At 40.8% G+C, this 25,961-nt stretch overlaps 1 protein-coding gene and 2 pseudogenes across 1 annotated transcript; all 3 read right to left on the minus strand.

Moving 5' to 3' along the window:
• LOC125145562 lies at window positions 1–1,674 on the minus strand (annotated as a pseudogene).
• An 8,183-nt stretch (window positions 1,675–9,857) lies between these two features.
• LOC125145418 lies at window positions 9,858–11,377 on the minus strand (annotated as a pseudogene).
• Window positions 11,378–22,980: 11,603 nt separating this feature from the next.
• Window positions 22,981–23,885, minus strand: LOC125145524 (leukotriene B4 receptor 1-like). The gene has a single exon (XM_047818682.1). The coding sequence runs from the start codon at window positions 23,869–23,871 to the stop codon at window positions 22,981–22,983; it is 891 nt and encodes a 296-aa protein (XP_047674638.1). The 5' UTR covers window positions 23,872–23,885.
• Between the last annotated feature and the right edge of the window lie 2,076 nt (window positions 23,886–25,961).

Genomic DNA, 25,961 nt, shown 5'->3' on the forward strand with positions numbered 1-25,961 from the left:
GTCACATCCAACAAATGTCCAGAATCAAAAACTTTAGATAATGTAACCAGGACAAAAACAGATCAATAATTAAATGTGTCCCCTGTTAACAAAGTAAGACACAAAAACAACTGTGCAAGCAAAAGTAGCATTTTTAAAAGTCAGAAAACTTTATTTTGGTTTATAGCTCGAAATGTAAGTGTTTTTAAGTTCAGAAAACTATATATAAAATCAGCAATGTAAAGCAGAGACACAAAAATCTAACAAACACAAAACTGTACTTATAACGAATGTTACTAATATTGATGAACACATTTTTTGACTGATTAACATTTGTCACTTTACAAATTTACATTCACAACATTTGGCGGATGCACTTATCCTGAGCAATGTACAAAAGTGATTTGAAGTCTCCAGCAATGAATACATTAACACTCGTTCACTAGGTTACAGACTTAGGATACATCAAATTCAAGCTTGTCTTTTTGTTGTTGTTTTTTTAGCACAATATAAACAAGGAAAATAATTGTAATTTAAGACTTACTTCTTTGTTTCAAGCAATTATGCTTTTGGTGTAAATGTATTAGGTAGATTACAAGTTTGAAAAATCATACAGAATCACTTTAAATTGATGAAATTAATCTGAAAAAATATGTTAAAAGGTGTTATAAAAAAGAAGTAGAAGGTGCAAAAAAAACTATAAAAATAGACTGCAAGAAATAACATCTGTGATAGGCTGTTAGAAAAGTTCATATTCTCTCTCAAACCTCTATATCTTCAAGAAATTAAGGAGCATCTGTTCCAGCTGTTCCCTGTTGAAGAGCCCGAGCAGAGAAAGCATACAGGAAGGGGTTCACACAACTGTTAATAAAAACCAGAGCTCTACTGACATTGTCTCCAGATACTGCAGATCTTAACATAGTGTCATTCCCAGTCAATGTAGCAAAGATGATCACAATGTTGGAGATTTGAACCGGGATCCAAAACATGAAGAAACACACTACACTTCTAGTCACCACCTTGGTCAATGAGTTACTGCTAAAGAAAGCTGAGTTATTAACTCCTCTGTACAGGTGAAAATAGAAATAAGTTACTACGGCGGATGAAGCCAGAAATATTATAATCTCTTTCTCTTTATATATATTTTTTAATCTCTTTATAAACTCTTTCAACCTCATTCCGATAACTTAGCATGCACTGAAGACGTCCTCCTCTGTCCAAGTTTAGATTGCGCTGTACAAGAGCATAGCATGATAAAACTGCACTTAACATCCACATCCCACTTAAAAGGATCTTCTTTCCTTTTCTGCCAAGATTCTTCCATTTCTCAGGATGCAGCACTTGGATGTATCGCTGCATGCTCATCAAAATCACACACAGTACGCTGCAATAGACGCTTAAGTAGATCATGTAAGAGAGAAGCTTACACAAGACAAAGCCAAACACCCATTCATGCAGCAGAGCCCAAATCCAAACAGGCAGAGAAATCAGAGTGAGTAGATCTGATATGGCCAGGCTTAACATCAGTCTCGGGGTGAAACTACCTCTCTTCAGCTATCCAGACAGACGCACCATTACAGCAATATTACCAGGGACTCCCAGTATGAAGCAAACTGCCAGCACACTACTGGTAATCAGGTTCACAGTAGAGACAGGAGTTATGAGCGAGCTGTTGGATGAGTTGTGGTGCTGCATGGTTGAGTGATGTGGCTTGGAAGAAACGGTAGAACTAAAGTAAGCAGAAGTGTAGGAGTCTGTGAGATGTCATGTCAGTAAGGATACGGTTTCACAAGTCATTTTGAAAAAGTCCAGAAATGTTTTTTTCATAGCTCAAGCAGCACAGAACAATTTGAACATTCTTAAAAAAAGAAAAAAGTAAAAAACATCAGGGACAAGAATGGGGCTATGAAATTGCAAGACCTTAATGGACAATTTCTAGTTTTGCTTCACACAAGAACATCTTGAGATACTGTAGACCCTCTCTAAAGATGGTCCTTCTTGTCCCCCAAAGCTTCTCAAAACAAAGGATATTCAGATTGAGCAGGCAAGAAAACAATAACTATATATAAAATCAGCAATGTAAGGCAGAGACACAAAAAATCTTACAAACAAAAAAACTAAACTTATAATGAATATTGCTAATATTGATGAACACATTTTTGACTGATTAACATTTGTCACTTTACAATTTTACATTCACAACATTTGGCAGATGCACTTATCCCGTGCAATGTACAAAAGTGCTTTGAAGTCTCCAGCAATGAATACATTAACACTCGTTCACTAGGTTACAGACTTAGGATACATCAACGTTGAACTTGTTTTATTTTTAAACACAATACAAACAGAGAAAATAATTGTAATTTAAGACTAACTATTTTGTTTCAAGCCATATTGCTTTTAGTTTAAATGTATTAGATGAGTTGGATGAGATGAGCTGCTGCATGATTAGAGCTTTTGTGTAACAGGGTGTAGGAGATAATAAACGAAGCAGACGTGTAAAAGTCTGTGGTTTCTTATGTGTATAAAAAAACATCATGGTGTCGAATCATGTACGTCAGGAATTTATGACACAAAAAGATTACCAATGTATTTTGCATTTCTTCATGCAGTCATTTTGATATTATAACAATTTATGCTTTATAAATGTATTGAAAGTAAAGAGATCCATGCAAGTGGTAAAGACAGACAGGGAAAAAGAATTTGTTGTCTGGAAATTCCAAGTAATCCAGTTCAGTCATCTGCATTAATCTACACTGGGAAAATTCTTCTATTACTCTTGTAGACCTGTGGAGGTGGGAGCATGGTTAAGTTGAAGTGAACGGAGTGTGGAGTTGGGTGAGTGAGTGTTAAGGAGGTGACCACATTTACTATCAAAAGTTCTAATTTAGTGAGTGACAACAGAGATATGCATGAGATATGAGAGCACAGGGACACAACAGAGCACAGCTAGAGCTGAGCTGAGCAGAACTGAACCTTAATGTGTATGTGCTTAAGTTGGTGTGTCTCCTGTAAGCGAGATCATGATTCAAGAATCACTAAAAATCTCTCACATGGGAAGAAAGCAAAAATAAATTTGAAAAGATCTTTTTATTTGTCCCAAGCCATAGTGAGGATTCGGCAGGCAATAGGGGAGAAACAGTACACAGACAGAAAGTTAGTTAACCAGAAGTAGTAATCCATACAGGCAAAATAATCCTACAAGGGCAAGGCAAAAGACATAGTAAATCCAATGGCAAAAATCAGAGCAGAAAAACAAGGCTTGGAACGCAACTGGGTTGACAATACTTCATATAGGCGTTTGTGGCTAGCTTAAATGCTGGTGCATCCGGAAGTTGAAACCAAAAGTGACCTCGACTGAACCCAGAAGTTAGTATTCTGGTGTTGGCTCCCTCCAGAGAGCTGGCGAGGATGTTCTTACAGAACAGGGGATCAGTTTGCACGCTTTAGAAAACCGATCTACCGCCATAAAAATGGTTGTGAATCCCTGTGAGTTGGGGAGCTCCATCTTCGTTGCCTGTGTGTCAGGAGGTCAAGGAGGTATGCACCCATTTCAAGCAGTTCCCAGTTTCCACGGCATAGTTTGCTTTGGCCGAGGTGAGCTTTCTAGAACAGAATGCACATGGGTGTAAACGACGTTGGGAGAGCACATTCCCTATTCCAGTACACGAGTCATCTACTTCCATGATGAATGGCAGGTGGGGGTCTGGGTGTTGCAGGATGGGGATGTGGTGAATCTATTCTTGAGGTCATTGAAGGCATTTTGTGCAGAGTCTGACCACTGCATCTTATGTGGTTTATCTCATAGCAATGCTGTCAGGGGGGTTGCCACAGAGCTAAATTTTTTAAGAAATCTTCTATAAAAGCTTGTGAATCCAAGAAATCTCTGCAATTCCTTGAGACTGGTTGGGGTGGGCCATACAGTAACCGCCCTTTCTTTGCTGGGGTCTAATTCCACCCCCTGGCCATTGATAATGTAACCCAGAAAAGAGATTGTATCCCTGTAAGATTCACACTTTTCCTCATTTTTATTCAATTTATGTTGTAGAGGATGCAAAAATTATAAAAAAAAAAAAAAAAAAGACTGCAGGAATAAGCAAAATGATTCACATAATTTTATATGGTGTGCCTTTAAATGCAATGTCTGTGAAAGTCTGTCAGAGACGTGCATCAGCTCACTCAAACCTCTATACCTCCAAGAAACTAAGGATCATCTGTTCCAGCTGTTCCCTGTTGTAGAGCCCGAGCAGAGAAAGTGTACAGGAAGGGGTTCACACAACTGTTAATAAAAAAAACAAAGCTGAAGTAACATTATCTCCAGATTCTGCAGATGATTCTGGGTGGAGACCCATGCAGCCCAAAAGGCATAGTCTGAAAATGATGTAGAAGTGTTGCAAGGAACCTGGGCAGTTCTAGGACCAGTGGCACAAGATGGAATTGGGGGTATTGGTCTTGGTTCCCAATGCACCACAGGCTTCCTCAATCAAGTTGAAACATATCGCTTACAGTAGCATTGAGACTGGAGTAACAAATTTTGTTTTGTTTTTTTCAATGTAGAACATCTTAAGATACTGCATGGTTTAATTCTGATTCTTTTATTTACAAAGAAGACAATATTACATAATTTTCAGCTCTGTATCTGTTGCATTTCTTCCTTTAGTAGGTAGGGGAGTGTGTGTGTGTGTGTGTGTGTGTGTGTGTGTGTGTGTGTGTGTGTGTGTGTGTGTGTGTGTGTGTGTGTGTGTGTGTCTTTTTTGCCTTAAATCTCTATGCTCTGAAGCAAATTCCTGTACAATTATAACGTTACAACTCACGGTAAATGTGCTGCAAGTTCCTGTTATGTTGCCTCACAACTGTGCAAGCAGAAGCAGCATTTATAAAAATTAGAAAACTTTATTTTGGTTTATAGCTCGAAATTTTAATTTCAAAAAACAGCTTTTAGTTTCAACCAAAACTATATATAAAAGCAACAATGTAAAGCAGAGACACAAAAAAATCTAACACAAAACTATACTTATAATGAATGTTGCTAATATTGACGAACACATTTTTGGATTAAGTAACATTTATCACTTTCTAATTTAAGACTTACTTTTTGTTTTAAGCCATTATGCTTTAGGAGCACACAAATGTATTAAGTAGACCAGGGGTCGGCAACCTTAAACACTCAAAGAGCCATTTGGACCCGTTTCCCACAGAAAAAATACCACAGGGAAAATCATCTAAAATAAAGATAACACTGCATATATCGTTTTTTACCTTTATGGAAAGTATAGAAAAAAAACTGTAGTGTGTTGCATTTATGAAATCAATTAACTGCTCCCGAGTAAACGCAATTTTATTTCTGCAGGCAAACAAAATATTTTGAACTGTTTGAACTAACCTTAAGAAAAAAGACGCTGGGTTGAAGGTTACTTTCAAATAAAATGTTTAATGTATAATTGAGTCCTTCATATTCATGACCAGGGCTCTCAAGTTTTGAAGACAGGCAAGCATGACATGTCCAACCACTCGCTTTTTTTCATTGGATGTTGTGTTAAATCTTTCCCAGATAGTGCTATTTTCTGATTGGCTATTGTGTAGTGTCTTTTTTGATTGGCTGATAAGTGTCTGGCTCGACTAAGAACTGAGACGCGCTTGATTCCTGCCCGGTTCCACAGACATACATTTTTGGCGCTGTGGATTATTAAATATGTGATCGTTTTTCTGCATGAGAATACGATGTGCGGCGGGAGAGCGGGAGAAAAAACCGACATGCGTGACTGTCACTCTAAATGCGTGACACTTGACAGCCATGCATGACATAAAAAATTTAACTTGCCGGCTGCAGCAAACCAAATATGCGCCTGCTTCTGTGTGTCAGATTTCGCAAGTCGGCAGTTATGGCGCATATTTTGAGCGACCAAAAAAAAAAAAAATTAAACACGGTTTATTTTAATCTTACAAGAGCATCATGATCTTAGAATTTAGAATTACATTTTTTTTTAAAAAACTAACTAAAAATAAAAAAGTTTAATTAAATATTTATTTTCCAAATCTACAGGGAGCCACAGCAGCGGGTTGAAAGAGCCACTTGCGGCTCCGGAGCTGCGGGTTGCCGACCTCTAAAGTAGACATTTAAAAAGTCATACAGTATCTGTTAAATTCATCTGCACAATATGTTAGGTGTAATAATAAAAAAAAAAGATGGAAACAAAAACTATAAAAATAGACTGCAGGTATAAGCAAAATGATCCATATAATTTTATATGGTGTGCCTTTAAATGCAATGTCTGTGAAAGGCTTTCAGAGATGTGCATCAGCTCACTCAAACCACTAAGGGTGCTTTCACATCTATAGTTCGGTTCATTTGGTCCGGAGCAAAAGCAAAAAATGATACAATGTACTGTAGGTTTTTAGCAGTTTTGGTTCCTTTTCACACCACACTGATCGTTCTGTTCCGCACCAGTTGAAACAAACCAAAATGCAGTCATGTGATAACATTCACATCACTCATTGGCCACATGTCTTTGAGCGTATTTCCTAAACTGCTTCTCGATTGGTCAGAATAAACGTGCGGGATATTTCAACGGAACTCGGAAGTGAACAAAAAGAGGAAATTACAGGAAAATAGACGACTGTGCAATTATGTTCGTGGTTGTAATCTACTACTGTACATCGCTTGTATACAGCACTCTATGCAAAGTCTTAATTTTCAGAATGAAGCGCGGATGTGGCTTTAAAATATCATTTTAATGCACTGCAAACGGCGAAGATGCATCGCAAGACACTTCAGGAGTTGGAGAGCATTACTTTTGCGAAACTGTGACATGCTCATCTTCCGAAAATATAGCCAACGACCCACTACGGCAGCTGGTTTAGTCCAAAATGCGCAATACTTTTTGCAGTTAGGTCTATTCGATCTCGGATCGTGTTCTCACCACAAACAGAGTTCGATAGCTGCATTCTCACCTGCCCAAACGAACCGCACGAAATGAGCAATCGAACTCTGGTACGATTCAACTGAACTAAACAAGGCAGGTGTGAAAGCACCCTATATCTTCAAGAAACTAAGGATCATCTGTTCCAGCTGTTCCCTGTTGAAGAGCCCGAGCAGAGAAAGCGTACAGGAAGGGGTTCACACAAGTGTTAATAAAAACCAGAGCTCTAGTAACATTCTCTACAGATACTACAGATCTTAACAGAGTGTCATTCCCAGTGAATGCAGCAAAGATGATCACAATGCTTAAGATTTGAACTGGGATCCAAATAATGAAGAAAAACACCACAATTCTGGTCACCAGCTTGGTCAATGAGTTACTGCTAAAGAAAGCTGATTAACTTAACTTAGCTTATTAACTCCTCTGTGAAGGTGAAAATAGAAATAAGATACGATGGTGAATGAAGCCACAAATATTATAATCTCCCACATTAAAGTTGCCACTCTTTCAGCCTCATTGTGAAATATTAGCATGCACTGAAATCGTCCTCCTCTATTCGAGCTGAGATTGTGCTGTACAAGTGCATAGCATGAAAAAAGGATCTTCTTTCCTTTTCTGCCAAGCTTCTTCCATTTCATAGGATGCAGCACTTGGATGTATCACTGTATGCTCATCAACAACACACACAGTACGCTGCAGTTGAAAGCTACAACACCATGTAGAAGAGATGCTTACACAAGACTGACTCAAACACCCAGCCATGCAGATCAGCCCAAATCCAAATCGGCAGAGAAATCAGAGTGAGTAGATCTGATATGGCCAGGCTTAGCATCAGTCTTGGTGTGAAACTGCCTCTCTTCAGCCATCCAGACAGATGCACCATTACAGCAATATTATCAGGGACTCCCAGTGCAAAGCAAACTGCCCCCACAATACTGCCAATCAGGTTCTCAGTAAAGTAAGGACCGAGGAGCGAGCTGTTGGATGAGGTGAGGTGCTGCATGGTTAGAGCTTTCGCGTGACAGGGTGTAGGATCTAAATACTATAAAAAGCAGAAGTATAGGAGTCTGTGGCTTCTTACATAGATTAAAAAACAGCATGGTGTCGAAAGATACGTCAGGAAGTTCTGGTGAAAAAGGTTCGGCAATATATTTTGCATTTCTTCATGCATTCATTTTGACATAATTTAAGTTTTATAAATGTATAGACAGTAAAGAGATGCATGTAGGTGGTTAAGACGGATAACAAAATTTATTTTTTAATCTGAAAATTCAGTAAAGCCAGTTCTGTCAGGACCACGTTGTCAAATGAGAATTTATTAGATGATAGCACACAGTTAGTGTTGGCGGTATGGTTATGTTCGGGACAGGAATCCACGCGCCCGTCCGTACGCATGCACGGACCGAGCGGGGAGAGCAGCACTTGAAAATAGAATAGACCACCCATAACAGAACCATTAAGTTTTTTAATTTTTTTGCAAATAATAAAAGAATAAATGGATAAATAAATAATTATATAATTAGAGAGAGGGAGAGAGAAAGAAAATATGTGGAGATTTAATACGTAAACTGGTACAATGAACAAGGGTTCCGGCATGGTGGAGTCGGGGATGGAGGAGGGAGTTTAAGTAGCAGCAGCGGCAACTCGCTAGAAAGCGGCTCAATGAATGGGAATTTAAATGTTCGGGTAATATGGATGACATAACCGGATTGGTGCGGGTCGTGGACTGCTGATTAACAGCTGATGCATGCTTGACGACGTGGCCTGCCAAATCTGACATGAAGCTTAATTTCAGTCAGCTGCATAAAATTACACTGCAGAAAATTCTGCTGTTTCTCTTGTAGACCTGTGGAGTTGAATGGAGGGTGGAATCAGGAGAGTGACTGCTAATGCTACACCTGATGTACAGATGATAAAAAAAAGAAAAGAAAAGTTTTTTCCTTTGAACAAACAAAATTAGGCAGGCTTATACATAACAAAAGTCACGTCCAACAAGGTTCCATACAAGAATCACAAACTTTAGATAATGTAACCAGGCCAAAAACACATTACAGTAAGTACAGTAAGTGCGTCTGCCAAATGCTGTAAATGTAAATGTAAATCTGAACCTTATGGTTTAGTCCAAGTTCCTCTAGAACACATTAGTATGGAGCCTGAAGCCCCACTTCTCCCTTTGTTTGCTGACACATGCAATGTGTCATGAACCAGAGTGATCTTGGACCCAGGGAAAAGGTCATTAGCAAAGAGGAATCAGTAGTGTGCACCCTTCCATACATCAAAATTTTAATAAACTATTAACTGTTTTTATTTATTCTTATAAATAAGAGGATTATAAAAAATAACAAAATTACTAAATTTCACTTCAAAATAGCATTTAAAAAGTGGTAGAGACCAAATATGTGAGGTGGGCTATGCACCATCACAATAAAATAAAATCATCATGGAGTGTCCCTTTCCCAGATCATCAAGAGCCACACTGGCATCCACCAGACTCAACACCAGGCCCTTCATGAGCTAAATTTGGAGCAAGAGCAAAACTTCCAGACTGAGCATTGATAGATGCTTTGGAGGACCAGACAGCTGCTAATCTAGCAGCAGTTTTGCAGGGAACCTGGGTAGTTCTAGTTCCCAATGCACCACAGGCTTCCTCGATCAAGTTAGGCCATATTGTTTGTAGTTGCAATGAGACTGGAGTGACAAATTTTGGTTTTGTTTCAGCGAAGAACATCTTGAGAAACTGCATGGTTTAATTATAATTATTATAATTTATTTTATTTTTTTACAAAAAGACATTATTACATAATTTTCAGCTCTGTTCAGTTCAGTATCAGTTGCATTTCCTCCTCTAGTAGGTGTGTGTGTGTGTGTGTGTGTGTGTGTGTGTGTGTGTGTGTGTGTGTGTGTGTGTGTGTGTCTTCTGCCTCCATATTGGCATCTATTTCTACAGTCAGAAATGGCTCTGAAGTGAATTCCTGTACACTTATAACATGTTACAACTCACAGTAAATGTGCTGCAAGTTCATGTCATGTCATTTCTCACAACTGTGCAAGCAGAAGCAGCATTTTTAAAAATCAGAAAACTTTATTTTGGTTTATATCTCAAAATGTAAGTGTTTTTAAGTTCAGAAAACAGCTTTCATTTTCAAGCAAAACTATATAAAATCAGCAGAGACACAAAAAATATAAAGCAGAGACACAAAAAATCTAACAAACTCAAAACTATACTTATAATGAATGTTGCTAATATTGATGAATACATTTTGGATTGAGTAACATTTATCACGTTCTAATTTAAGACTTACTCTTTGTTTTAAGCCATTATGCTTTAGGAGCACACAAATGTATTAGGTAGATATTTAAAAAGTCATGGAGTATCTGTTAAATTCATCTGCAAAATATGTTAGGTGTAATAAAAATAAGATGCAGAAAAAAACTATAAAAATAGACTGCAGGAATAAGCAAAATGATTCAAATAATTTTATATGGTCTGCCTTTAAATTCAATGTCTGTGAAAGACTGTCAGAGACGTGCATCAGCTCACTCTAACCTCTATATCTTCAAGAAGCTAAGGATCATCTGTTCCAGCTGTTCCCTGTTGAAGAGCCCGAGCAGAGAACGCGTACAGGAAGGGGTTCACACAACTGTTAATAAAAACCAGAGCTCTAGTAACATTATCTCCAGATTCTGCAGATCTTAACAGACTGTCATTCCCAGTGAATGCAGCAAAGATGATCACAATGTCTGTGATTTGAACTGGGATCCAAAAAATGAAGAAACACACAACAATTTTGGTCACCAGCTTGGTCAATGAGTTACTGCTAAAGAAAGCTGAGTTATTAACTCCTCTGTGAAGGTGAAAGTAGAAATAAGATACGATGGCGAATGAAGCCACACATATTAGAATCTCCCAGATTAAAGTAGCCACTCTTTCAACCTCATTCTGATATCTTAGCGTGCACTGAAGTTGTCCTCCTCTGTCCAAGCTTATACTGCTTAGTATGAGAGCATAGCATGAAAAAACTGCACTTAACATCCACATCCCACTCAAAAGGATCTTCTTTCCTTTTCTGCCAAGCTTGTTCCATTTCTCAGGATGCAGCACTTGGATGTATCGCTGCATGCTCATCAACATCACACACAGTACGCTGCAGTAGAAGCTTAAGTAGATCATGTAAGAGAGAAGCTTACACAAGAGTCAAACACCCATTCATGCAGAAGAGCCCAAATCCAAACAGGCAGAGAAAGCAGAGTGAGTAGATCTGATATGGCCAGGCTTAGCATCAGTCTTGGGGTGAAACTGCCTCTCTTCAGCCATCCAGACAGACGCACCATTACAGCAATATTACCAGGGACTCCCAGTATGAAGCAAACTGCAAACACACCACTGGCAATCAGGTTCTCAGCTGAGACAGGAGCGATGAGCGAGCTGTTGGATGAGTTGAGCTGCTGCATGTTTGAGTGCTGTGGCTTGGAGGAAACTGTAAAACTAAAGTAAGCAGAAGTGTAGGAGTCTGAGAGATATGTCAGGTCAGTAAGGTTACAGTTTCACATGTCATTTTGAAAAAGTCCGGAAATGGCACAAGCATTTTTATAGCTGAAGCACATAACAATTTTAAAGTTTTAAAAAAGAAAAAAGACAAACACATCAGGGACAAGAATGGAGCTATGAAATTACAAGACCTTAATGGACAATTTCTGGTTTTGCTTCACACCAGTACATCTTCAGATACTGCACCATATCATCTCTAAAGATGGTCCTTCTTTTCCCCCAAAGCTTCTCAAAACTTTGGGAAATTGACGATTTGAACCGGTGAAAAATTTCAGTGCTATATGTACTGAAAGGATATTCAGATTGAGCAGGCGAGAAAACAATAACTAGTTTGAGCTCAATTACAGAATAGTTTGGAAAATATTAATATTATTTAAGTGATTAACATTACACAAATGTGAAGGAGCACACGGTTTAAAAACCCCTTTATGCCTCGCCCACCCTTTTGCAGGTTTTTCGCCTACATGACCTACCCAACAAAAAGTGGTACAGCTCCCACATACTTTGACACACAGGGGAGAGCCTGGTCTCATTGGAAAGAAGAGATTCTCTAGTTTCAGAAACTAGTTTAAGATTGATTCTAGGCCTTACTGGTACAAGGTTACAGGGGTTTGAATGCAGGTTTTCATTTCCGCCTGGGTTGTTTACCTGATAAACTGATTAATCTTATTTTTCTGGAACATGTTAGGGACAAAATAACAACTGAGAGTCATAGCCACATGTCTTGGCTTTCACCAAAAAAATTTCAAGTCAAAAGACCCAAAAATGGCTTCAATAAAAATATTTTTCTACGGACATGGTCGTCTGGTGCAGCGTTTTTGTGTACTTGTTTACTATATAATTCAAAGTTATATAGTAAACAAGTACACAAAAAGGCTGCAGAGTCACGGAGTCACCAGGTCCTTCTCTCACTCACCAGCACTCGCATTCCCCTGAGTACTAATTAGCACCACCTGATCCACATTCTTCAATCAACGCACACCCTATATAAACCACTCTCAGTCACTCAGTCATTGTCTGGTCTCGTATGTGCTAACGTGATTCTTCCCCGCAGTCATTCAAGCTCCAGACTCCCGGTTGCTTCACAGCTATCGGCTCTCCTTCCTTCTCCCTCGCCTTCGGTGCTACCGGATTATTCTCCCCGTATCCACCTACTCCTGTCTAGGATCCTGTCTCTCTTCCTCCTGTGTTCTCCCCAGCATGTGTGTGTGCGTGTTTACGCTTTCTGCAAACTTCATAGTGCTTCATACAGTTTCGAATTCGATACATCTGCTCACGGACTTCAATAAAGATCTCTTTGGTTTTGCTTACCCTAGCCTGTGGCTTGTGTATCATTACAGAAGACCAGACCATACCGGAAGCATTATGAATGTTCCAGCGTCGGATCCCATTCGCAAATTGGTGGATCTTCTTCGCGCATCGCTACAGTCCGGCGCCACCGCACCAGCCATAGCACAGTCTTCTTCTGCGGCCATAGTCGCATCTCCCATGGCCAGCCCAGCGCCCTACTCTGGTTCGGCGGAGAATTGCACCGGATTTCTGCTGCAGTGTTCGCTAGTGTTCGAGATGCAGCCTCAACAATATCCCACAGAGCGCTCTAAAATAGCCTTTATCATCTCACATCTCCGAGGAAAGGCTCTCCAATGGGCAGATTCATTGTGGCAACAGAACTCCCAGACGGTACAGTCATATGCCTTATTTGTTTCTCACTTCAAGGAAGTATTTCATATTTCTGATGCGGACTCCTCAGCGAGCGACGAGCTGTATCATTTACGACAAGGGAACATGACAGTCACTGACTATGCCTTGAAGTTTCGCACCCTAGCCGCTGTGAGTGGCTGGAATGAAACAGCGTTGATTACAGCCTTTCGTAATGGATTGGATCCATCAGTACAATTACATCTCGTCTCTTATGATGATCAAATGGGGTTGGAGAGGTTCATACAACTGTCCATTCGCACGGATCATCGCCGACTAGGGTGTCTAACGACAGAGGGTTCACCACCCCGATCTCTTAGCCGATCAATGTTCACTCATCCCGAACCTACACCCATGCAGGTGGATTCCATGCATCTCTCCTCGTCCGAACGTCAACGGAGAATTCATCAGAGACTGTGTCTGTACTGTGGAGCTGCGGAGCATACTGTCTCCTCATGCCCCATTCGCCCACCACGACACCCGGTGAGTGTTCTCCAATCTGAACCACCCCTTCACTCACCCTTACAAACTCAAGTGGTGATATCTTTTCGTCATTACTCTATGTCTATTTCAGCTCTCCTCGACTCCGGTTCAGCGGGCAACTTCATCTCCTCGAACCTCTGTCACGCCCTTCAGATCCCCAAGAGCAGAGTTCCGAGGGCACTCCAAGCCCACTCCATCACCGGCAGACCACTAAACAGATCCAACATCCACCATAGTGCGGGCCCTGTGACGTTGACGGTGGGAGCGCTGCATGTAGAGGACATCACCCTCCTGGTTTTGGAGAATTCAACCTCAGATGTCATTCTGGGGCGTCCATGGCTCATACAACACCACCCGGAGCTCTCTTTGGAAACCGGTGAGGTAAAGAGATGGAGTTCTCACTGTTTGTCAACCTGTTTCCCTCAATTACCTTTACCACGTAGACCACCATCCAGAGTACGAGTATGTACCACCTCCATCGAAAGCCCGCACCAGAACATCCCCTCCAAGGTCCCAGTCCAATATGAAGAGTATGCCGACGTATTCTGTCCAAGGAGAGCTTCGCAGCTACCGCCTCATAGGCCATGGGATTGCGCGATTGATCTCCTACCAGGTAAACCAGTGCCCAGGGGAAGGATCTACCCGCTCTCTATTCCCGAACAAGAGGCCATGGAGGAGTACATCCAAGAGGCTCTTGCACAAGGCTACATCCGTCCCTCTACCTCTCCTGCTGCGTCCAGTTTCTTCTTTGTAGCTAAAAAGGACGGAGGCCTCCGACCCTGTATTGACTACTGATGCCTCAATAGTATCACCACCAAGTTCCGCTACCCCCTCCCCCTCGTCCCTGCGGCCCTGGAACAATTACGAGGTTGTAAAATCTTCACAAAACTTGATTTAAGAAGTGCGTACAACCTAGTCAGAATCCGTTCAGGGGATGAGTGGAAAACGGCGTTTGTGACTCCAACGGGCCACTATGAATATTTAGTAATGCCGTATGGCTTAGCTAACTCGCCATCTGTCTTTCAAGACTTTATGCACCATGTGTTCCGGGACTTCCTGAACCGGTTTGTGATTGTATACATCGACGATATCCTCATCTTTTCCAAATCCAGGGCAGAACATATTCGACACGTCACGGAAGTCCTATGGAAGCTCCGGGAACACCAATTATACCTAAAGGCCGAAAAATGTGAGTTCCACACACCCCAGATAGCCTTTTTAGGCTATGAGGTATCAGCGTCAGGAACCTCTATGGACGAGGGGAAGGTAAAAGCGGTTCAAAACTGGCCTATTCCCAACACCATCAAAGAGCTTCAACGCTTTTTGGGATTTGCAAATTTCTACAGACGGTTTATCCACAACTTCAGCCTCATTGTCACACCCCTCACCTCACTCCTCCGGGGCAAACCCAAATCACTGAGCTGGTCTCCCAAGGCTACAGAGGCCTTCGAAGAGCTGAAAGAAGCCTTCACCCACACTCCGGTACTCATTTATCCCAATCCTAAGCTTCCCTTCACCGTAGAGGTCGACGCCTCCACTACTGGGGTCGGTGCAGTTCTTTCACAACCTCACAGTAAGACCCAGGTACTCCATCCATGCGCCTTCTTCTCCCGCAAATTCACCCCGGCCGAAGTTAATTACGACATAGGCAACCGCGAACTCCCAGCCATCAAACTTGCGCTAGAAGAATGGAGACACTGGTTAGAGGGTGCCAAATCCCCATTTACCGTTTTCACTGATCATAAGAATCTACTATATCTCCGAGATGCAAAAAGGCTGAACCCTCGTCAAGCCCGATGGGCTCTGTTCTTCACCCGCTTCAATTTTACCATCACCTATCGTCCGGGAGTGAAGAACAAGAAAGCTGATGCTTTATCTCGCATCCACAAAGGTGAGGAGGAATCTGACCAACCAGAGACCATCCTTCCATCCTCCATGATTGTCAGCCCAATCCAGTGGACAGGTGAAGGATCAAGTACTGTCCATCCACCACCGGGATGTCCCGCCCATGTTCAGTTCATTCCTGTGTCTCAACGCATGCCCCTCATCAATCAAGTACATACCTCAGTGGGCACGGGTCACCCAGGCATTGGCCGAACCCTCTCACTCCTCCAGGGAAAGTTTTGGTGGCCCAGGATGGCCCAAGATGTCAGGAGGTTCGTGTTAGGATGCTCAGTCTGTGCCACCACCAAGACACCTCATTCTCCACCCACGGGCAAACTTTATCCTCTTCCCATTCCCAATCGTCCATGGTCACACTTGGGGATCGATTTCGCCACAGACCTGCCTACCTCTGAGGGTAAGACCTGCATCTCGTTGTGGTCGACCGTTTTCTCTAAGACTATCAGGTTAATTCCCTCAAGGGCCTCCCCACAGCTATGGAAACTGCAAGACTCCCTCTTCGAGCAATGTCTTCAGGGTATTTCGGTATTCAAGGTTGTCCGATGAGCCTTCGGATGTCCCGTCTGTTGACCACTGGTTCCGTGAGAGTGAGAGGGTATGGAACTCAGCGCATCATCAGTTACAGGGAGCCGTGAGAAGACACAAGAGGACTGCTGACACTCGTCGTTCCTCCACTCCAGGTTACCAAGTAGGTCAGAAGGTATGGCTGTCCACGAAGAACATTCGTCTACAGCTCCCCTGCAGAAAGCTGAACCCTCGTACATCGGACCCTCGAAATCGTTAAGGAGATCAATCCTGTGGCATTTCAACTCAACTCCCCAGTACCTATCGTATACATCCTGTCTTTCATGTGTCTCACTTCAAACCTTATCACTCACCAGTTTTCTCTCCCATCTCTCTCAGGTCCTGTGCTGAAGAGAGTACCCCCCCACCTACCATAGAAGAAGACACCGGGATCTACTTGGTAAAGGAGATCCTGGATTCCAGACGTCGAGGTGGGGCTCTAAGTATCTTGTCGCTTGGAGGGGTATGGACCGCAGAGGAACGTTCATGGGTGCCCCGAGATGATATTCTGGACCCCGATCTCCTCCGGGAGTTCCACGAGTCACACCCAGGCAGACCCGCACCTAGACCCAGAGGCCGCCCACCCGGCGCTCTGGTGTTCCCCTGTCCTCAGGAGCGGACCGTGAGGGGGGGGGGGGTACTGTCACGGAGTCACCAGGTCCTTCTCTCACTCACCAGCACTCACATTCCCCTGAGTACTAATTAGCACCACCTGATCCACATTCTTCAATCAAAGCACACCCTATATAAACCACTCTCAGTCACTCAGTCATTGTCTGGTCTCGTATGTGCTAACGTGATTCTTCCCCGCAGTCATTCAAGCTCCAGACTCCCGGTTGCTTCACCGCTATCGGCTCTCCTTCCTTCTCCCTCGCCTTCGGTGCTACCGGATTATTCTCCCCGTATCCACCTACTCCTGTCTAGAATCCTGTCTCTCTTCCTCCTGTGTTCTCCCCAGCGTGTGTGTGTGCGTTCATAGCTTTTTGGGCGGTTCCCCGAGACAGACGTAACGTTTGTATGCCACGGAGGACCATCGTCCTAGACTTTTTAAGGTAGGAATCGCGGTGACCGAGGCTTGACATGGCTTTGCTCTTCTCGGTTAGAAACAGCGGTTCATTTGGACGGGCATGAGGGCGAGGACCCAGATACCGGGACATGGAAAAGAAGGGGCAGAACTCTGTATTAGTATGAGTTATTGCGACGGGAATACATTTGAAATCTTTGTCAGACTTTGAGTGTTTTAGGAAAATTGAAAAATAATGTTCGTCTAGGGTGATATCAGACACCGTGAGGTCATGGGAGGTGTCGAATTTATTGTTGCGTGTCGTGAATTGCTGGACAGGGCAGGCCTGAAGGAGAGGCATCTGGGCACAGCCATTGGAACTCCTGAAACTTAAAACGAGACACAGTCAGCTATTTTATTGTCGAGGCCGGGAATGTGAGTCGTGCGCAGTATGAAGTTGCAGGTGACGCATGTCCACGTAAGGTGCCTTAGGAACTTGTTAATAAAGGGGACAGAGGAAATCCCTTTGTTAATAATGTGGATGGTTGCTTTGTTATCGCAGTACACAAGAATTCGTTTCCTGGACCACAGGTTACCCCAGAGGATGCATGCCACGCTGATGGGATATAGATCTAATAAAGCGGTAGAAATAGCATTTGGGGGGAAGAGCTGACAACTCTTTTGGCCACAAGCTGGCGAACCACTGGCTATTAACACTAGATTTACTGACTTTTTTATTTTCTGGTGCAGGTCCCGAGGTGTGATTCCCCCCTGTTGAGATTTTCACAGTTCTTCAGCCCTGCTTTTGTTGTGCAAACACCCCCATCACCTGGGAGGCCTGGCACATTTGCATTTGTTCACTCAGAGTAGCTCAGATCCAAGGCAGGCCAAACCTCTGTGTGTGACATGGAAACCTTCAGAAATGCCTATCTATACAAAATAGTCTGTTTTATTTATAAAAAATTGTGTGCTAAGGTTTGTCATTGCCATAGTACATATCATATTTATATAAACCTTGTGCAGACCTGGGGTCTATTTGACTCATCTGGAAAGTTTAATGTGTCATAACTTGGGTTTCCTTCCACATATTTGCCTGAAATTTACCAGGATTGTTCCAAATTATGAACTTTGCAAGTAAAATTAATTTTGTCTATTTTTGTTGAACTATGTGTTCAGACCAGTATATACTACGAGTTTTGGATCCTTCTGGGTCATTTTGACCCGGCCACATTTAATGGGGCAATAGGGCACACTTTTGCCCTTTTCAGTGCAATGATCATACATACAGACACAAAAATGGACACAGAAAATGTCCACTAACACAAGCACCCAAAACACACACTCACACACCACACACACACACACACAAATTGGGCATTGCATTTCATTAGACCTACAGAAAAATAAAAAAGCCAAACATTTGTAAATATTTCACACTTTTGATATGCCTTTGCCTAGCAGAGGGCAAAATATGATCTACCGAAATGATGCTAGCTAGTTTATGGATGTGGTAGCTCAGTGGTTAAAGTGTTGGACTACTGATCGGAAGGTCATGGGTTCGAACCCCAGGTCTACCAAGCTGCCACTGCTGGGCCCCTGAGCAAGGCCCTTAATGCTCAGTTGTAAGTCACTCTGGATAAGGGTGTATGCTAAATGCAAACTGAATCTTGATGCTACACACACATGCGCAAACACACAAGCATTGGGCATTGCAATTCATCAGGCCTCCAGAAAAAATTTGTAAATATTTCACAATTGTTATATGCATTTGTCCAGCTGGGGGCAAAATCTGTCCTACCAACAAGCTTTACATTTACATTTACATTTACAGCATTTGGCAGACGCCCTTATCCAGAGCGACGTACATAAGTGCTTAAATCTCTAACACTGAATACATTAATGCTGGTTCACAAGCTTCACACACACACAGACATACACACACACACACACACACACACGTTCATATTTCTATAAAGAAGTTCAAAAATAAAATACATGTGTTTTGCAAACAATATTTGTTTCCTCTCTTATTTATAAATTTAGTTGCATCAGTCAGCTTTGGCCTGGAGATATGCTGAGTAATATTTGACATTTATCAGTCAGTGGTTATCCAAAATAATATTTAATAATTTCTGCTTATTTAAAAAACATGGCATAATTTCATAAGTTAAGTATAGAAAAATATGAGTGTAAAAGAAGTTTATAAGCATTCAAGTAATTTGGCCTTGAAAAAAACAGGTTTTATTATTTGCTGGCATTAAAAACGGTCAAACTGGTTTCAAAACAATCTCCTGCCTTTGAAATATACCAGCCTGGAATTGTGCATCAACTTTTGCACCTCTATAGTGAAAATAATTAAAATTTTCAGTTTTTTTCTTTTTACTAAACAATGAGGCATTTTTGTATATAAATAAGGTTTTATATACATACGTATATATATATATATATATATATATATATATATATATATATATATATATATATATATATATATATATATATATACATACGTATATATGTACATTTATATACACGTATATATATATATATATATATTTGCAAAATATATGTTAATATGGTGGAAACAAATTAGACTAAAGACGTGGGGGGAAAAATGGCTATCATATATACTTCATTTTTTATAAGCAGTCAAAACACACAAGGTCAAGTTGACTCGGCGCTCCTAATTTGTATAGGAGGACAACAGGAGGGTTAAGGCCTTCATCTAAAAATCAGAACTCTCCGGTATGCCCACTGAAGATGTTAGCCAGACAAGAAAAGGTTGAAAGGGAACGGGAAGTTATTGGTATCTACTATTTAGGTGCATTAAGGTCATAAAGAAAACAGAATTGCGAGTAGTTTGCAGCTTCCTGTTACTTATTGATGTGGTCATTGTGGGGGCTTGAGTTGAGTCAATCAGAAAAACATTTGAAATGAAAATGTTTAGGTGGCATGTACTACTTTTGTTGGGGTATCCCTTCTCATGAGAGAACTGATGGTTTTGTGTGTGTGTGTGTGTGTGTGTGTGTGTGTGTGTGTGTGTGGTGTCAGTGGTGGTATGCTGCAGCACTTGAACTGGTAAGAAGACGTGTACATTTCGTTTATTTGCTGCAGTCTGATCATTGTGAAGAGAGTCACAGCCTAACCCCACAGTGATGGATGTGATGAGAACAAAATCAATGGCTGATTTGTAGAAATCATACAGGACATACTCAGATAAATTAAGTTTTTACAGAAGGCAGAAGGAGAGGAGAGAGAAAGAAGAAACTGGCTGGAGAAAAGACTTGAGACTTCAGTACAATTCTGATCCATGTAACTGATTTAATACCATAAATGTACTGCCATTACAAGCACATTTCAGTGTTTACAGTAGAAAAACTCCCGGTGTCTTTTGTGTGACACCAAATAATAGGATTATAATTCATCACAGTGTGAAAAAGAGTAAAGGGAAACAGTGCTATATGTGCTGAAAGGATATTCAGATTGAGCAAAGGAGAAAACAATAACTAGTTTGAGCTCAATTACAGAATAGTTTGGAAAATATTAAGTAAAATTTAAGTAATATATATATATATATATATATATATATATATAAAAATATATATATATATATATATATATATATATATATATATATATATATATATATATATATATATATTTGGATGGGGGGCACAGTGGCTTAGTGGTTTGGACGTTTGCCTCACACCTCCAGGGTTGGGGGTTCGATTCCCCCCTCCACCGTGTGTGTGTGGAGTTTGCATGTTCTTCTCCGGTTTCCTCCGGTTACTCCAGTTTCCTCCCCTGGTCCAAAGACATGCATGGTAGGTTGATTGGCATCTCTGTAAAATTGCCCGTATTGTGTGATTGTGTGAGTGAATAAGAGTGTGTGTGCCCTGTGATGGGTTGGCACTCCGTCCAGGGTGTATGACTCTTGAGATAGGCACAGGCTACCCGTGACCCATGAATGAATGAATATATTTGGATTAACTACACAAATGTGAAAGGGCATTAAAAATTAAAACAACACAATATTTCATCATTTTCAGCTCTGTATCAGTTGCATTTCTATCTTTTAATAGCTCTGTGAAGTTGAAAGTAGAAATAAGATACGAGGGTGAATGAAGCCACAAATATTATAATCTCCCAGATTAAAAGAGCCACTCTTTCAACCTTATTCCGATATTTTAGCGTGCACTGAAGTCGTCCTCCTGTGTCCCAGCTTATATCGCTTAGTATGAGAGCATAGCATGAAACAACTGAACTTAACATCCATATCCCAATCAAAAGGATCTTCTTTCCTTTTCTGCCAAGCTTCTTCCATTTCTCAGGATGCAGCACTTGGATGTATCGCTGTATGCTCATCAAAATCACACACAGTATGCTGCAGTAGAAGCTAAAGAACACCAAGTAAGAGAGAAGCTTACACAAGACCGAGTCAAACACCCAGCCATGCAGAAGAGCCCAAATCCAAACGAGCAGAGAAATCAGAGTGAGTAGATCTGATATGGCCAGGCTTAGCATCGGGGTGAAACTGCCTCTCTTCAGCCATCCAGACAGACGCACCATTACAGCAATATTACCAGGGACTCCCAGTATGAAGCAAACTGCCACCACAATACTGGCAATCAGGTTCTCAGTTGAGACAGTAGTGATGAGCGAGCTGTTGGATGAGTTGTGGTGCTGCATGGTTAGAGCTTTCGTGTAACAGGGTGCAGCAGATAATAAAAGAAGCAGAAGTCTGTTGTTTCTTATGTAGTTTTTAAAAAAACAGCATGGTGTCTAAAGATACATGTCAGGAAGTTCTGGTGAAAAAAGTTCAGCAATATATTTTGCATTTCTTTTGCACTCATTTTGACATAAATTAGGCTTTATAAATGTATAGACAGTGAAGAGATGCATGTAAAACCAGTTCTAGGACCAGTGGCACATGATGAAAATGGGGGTATTGGTCTTGGTTCCCTATGCACCACAGGCTTCCTCAATCAAGTTGGGACACATCGCTGGCAGTTGTAGTGAGACTGGAGTGACAAATTTTGGTTTTGTTTCAAAGTGACACATCTTGAGATACTGCATGGTTTAATTCTGATTCTTTTATTTACAAAGAAGACAATATTACATCATTTTCAGCTCTGTATCTGTTGCATTTCTTCCTTTAGTAGGTAGGGGAGTGTGTGTGTGTGTGTGTGTGTGTGTGTGTGTGTGTGTGTGTGTGTGTGTGTGTGTGTGTGTGTGTGTAAGTGTGTGTGTGTGTGTGTCTTTTTTGCCTTAAATCTCTATGCTCTGAAGCAAATTCCTGTACAATTATAACATGTTACAACTCACAGTAAATGTGCTGCAAGTTCCTGTCATGTTGTCTCACAAATGTGCAAGCAGAAGTAGCATTTTTACAAATCAGAAAACTTTATTTTGGTTTATAGCTCAAAATGTAAGTGTTTTTAAGTTCAGAAAACAGCTTTTAGTTTCAACTAAAACTATATATAAAATCAGCAATTTAAAGCAGAAACACAAAAAATCTAACAAACACAAAACTATAATCGTAATGAATGTTGCTAATATTGATGAACACATTTTGGATTGAGTAATATTTATCACATTCTAATTTAAGACTTACTCTTTGTTTTAAGCCATTATGCTTTAGGAGCACACAAATGTATTAGGTAGACATTTAAAAAGTCATACAGTATCTGTTAAATTCATCTGCAAAATATGTTAGGTGTAATAAAAAAGAATTAGAAGATGCAAAAAAACTATAAAAATAGACTGCAGGAATAATCAAAATGATTCATATACATTTATATGGTGTACCTTTAAATGCAATGTCTGTGAAAGGCTGTCAAAGATGTGCATCAGCTCACTCAAACCTCTATATGTTCAAGACACTAATGATCATTTGTTCCAGCTGTTCCCTGTTGAAGAGCCTGAGCAGAGAAAGCGTACAGGAAAGGGTTCACACAACTGTTAATAAAAACCAGAACTGTAGTAACATTCTCTACAGATACTACAGATCTTAACAGACTGTCATTCCCAGTCAGTGCAGCAAAGATGATCACAACGTCAGAGATTTGATTCGGGATCCACAAAATGAAGAAAAACACCACAATTCTGGTCACCAGCTTGGTCAATGAGTTACTGCTAAAGAAAGCTGAGTTATTAACTCCTCTGTGAAGTTGAAAGTAGAAATAAGATACGATGGTGAATGAAGCCACAAATATTATAATCTCCCAGGTTAATGTAAGCACTCTTTCAGCATTATTCCGATATCTTAGCGTGCACTGAAGTCTTCCTCCTCTGTCCAAGCTTATATTGCTTAGTATGAGAGCATAGCATGATAAAACTGCACTTAACATCCACATCCCAATCAAAAGGATCTTCTTTCCTTTTCTGCCAAGCTTCTTCCATTTCTCAGGATGCAGCACTTGGATGTATCGCTGCATGCTCATCAAAATCACACACAGTACGCTGCAGTAGAAGCTTAAGTAGATCATGTAAGAGAGAAGATTACACAAGACCAAGCTAAACACCCATTCATGCAGAACAGCCCAAATCCAAACCGGGAGAGAAATCAGAGTGAGTAGATCTGATATGGCCAGGCTTAGCATCAGTCTCGGGGTGAAACTGCCTCTCTTCAGCCATCCAGAAAGACGCAGCATTACAGCAATATTACCAGGGACTCCTAGTATGAAGCAAACTGCCAGCACACTACTGGAAATCAGGTTCACAGTAGAGACAGGAGCGGTGAGAGAGCTGTTGGATGAGTTGAGCTGCTGCATGTTTAGAGCTGTCGTGTAACAGAGTGTAGCAGAAAATAAATGAAGTAGATGTGAGTCTGTGGTTTCTTATGTGTTTTGGTGTCGAAACATGCATGTCAGCAGGTTATGACATAAAAAATCACCAATGTATTTTGCATTTCTTAAGGTCATAAAGAAAACAGAATTGCGAGTAGTTTGCAGCTTCCTGTTATTTATTGATGTGGTCATTGTGGGGGCTTGAGTTGAGTCAATCAGATAAACTGCATTTGAAATGAAAATGTTTATGTGGTATGTACTACTTTTGTTGCAGTATCCCTTCTCATGAGAGAACTGATGGTTATCTGTGTGTGTGTGTGTGTGTGTGTGTGTGTGTGTGTGTGTGTGTGTGTGTGTGTGTGTGTGTGTGTGTGTGTGTGTGTGTGTGTGTGTGTCTGTGTGTGTCATTGGTGGTATGCTGCAGCACTTGAACTGGTAAGAAGACGTGTACATTTCGTTTATTTCCTGCAGTCTGATCATTGTGAAGACAGTCACAGCCTAACCCCACAGTGATGGATGTGAAGAGAACAAAATCACTGGCTGATTTGTAGAAATCATACAGGACATACTCAGATAAATTAAGTTTTTACAGTTAGGCAGAATCAAGATATTATAATTAAAATGTGGGGTGTGAAGACAGAAGGAGAGGAGAGAGAAAGAAGAAACTGGCTGGAGAAAAGACTTGAGACTTCAGTACAATTCTGATCCATGTAACTGGTTTAATACCATAAATGTACTGCCATTACAAGCACATTTCAGTGTTTACAGTAGAAAAACTCCCGGTGTCTTTTGTGTGACACCAAATAATAGGATTATAATTCACCACAGTAAATAGGTGAAAAACAGTAAAGGCAAACAGTGCTATATGTGCTGAAAGGATATTCAGATTGAGCAAGGGAGAAAACAATAACTAGTTTGAGCTCAATTACAGAATAGTTTGCAAAATATTAAGTAAAATTTAAGTAATATATATATATTTGGATGGGGGGCACGGTGGCTTAGTTGTTAGCACATTTGCCTCACACATCCAGGGTTGGGGGTTCGATTCCCGCCTCCGCCTTGCGTGTGTGTGGAGTTTGCATGTTCTCCCCGTGCCTCAGGGGTTTCCTCCGGTTACTCCAGTTTCCTCCCCCGGTCCAAAGACATGCATGGTAGGCTGATTGGCATCTCTGTAAAATTGCCCGTATTGTGTGAGTGAATAAGAGTGTGTGTGTCTGCCCTGTGATGGTTTGGCACTCCATCCAGGGTGTATCCTGCCTTGATGCCTGATGACGCTTGAGATAGGCACAGGCTACCCGTAACCCGAGGTAGTTCGGATAAGCGTTAGAAAATTAATTATGAATGAATGAATATATTTGGATTAACTACACAAATGTGACAGGGCATTAAAAATTAAAACACCACAATATTTCATAATTTTCAGCTCTGTATCAGTTGCATTTCTATCTTTTAATAGGTGTGAGTGTGTGTGTGTCTTTTCTGCCACCGTACTGGCATCTATCTCTACTCTTAAAGCTCTATGCTCTGAAGGAAATTCCAGTACAATTATAACATGTTACAGCTCACAGTATATGTCCTGCAAGTTGCTCTCATGTTGTCTCACAAATGTGCAAGCAGAAGTAGCATTTTTAAAAATCAGAAAACTTTATTTTGGTTTATAGCTCGAAATGTAAGTGTTTTTAAGTTCACAAAACAGTTTCAACCAAAACTATATATAAAATCAGTAATGTAAAGCAGAGACACAAAAAAATCTAACAAACATAAAACTGTACTTATAATGAATGTTGCTAATATTGATGAACACATTTTTGACTGATTAACATTTGTCACTTTACAAATTTACATTCACAACATTTGGCAGATGCACTTATCCTGAGCAATGTACAAAAGTGATTTGAAGTCTCCAGGAATGAATACATTAACACTCGTTCACTAGGTTACAGACAGGATACATCAACGTTAAGCTTTTTTGTTTCAAGCCATATTGCTTTTACTTCAAATGTATTAGATGAGTTGGATGAGATGAGCTGCTGCATGGTTAGAGCTTTCATTTAACAGGGTGTAGGAGATAATAT

This window comes from Tachysurus fulvidraco, chromosome 9, assembly GCF_022655615.1.
Source record: "Tachysurus fulvidraco isolate hzauxx_2018 chromosome 9, HZAU_PFXX_2.0, whole genome shotgun sequence".
Lineage (NCBI taxonomy): Eukaryota > Metazoa > Chordata > Actinopteri > Siluriformes > Bagridae > Tachysurus > Tachysurus fulvidraco.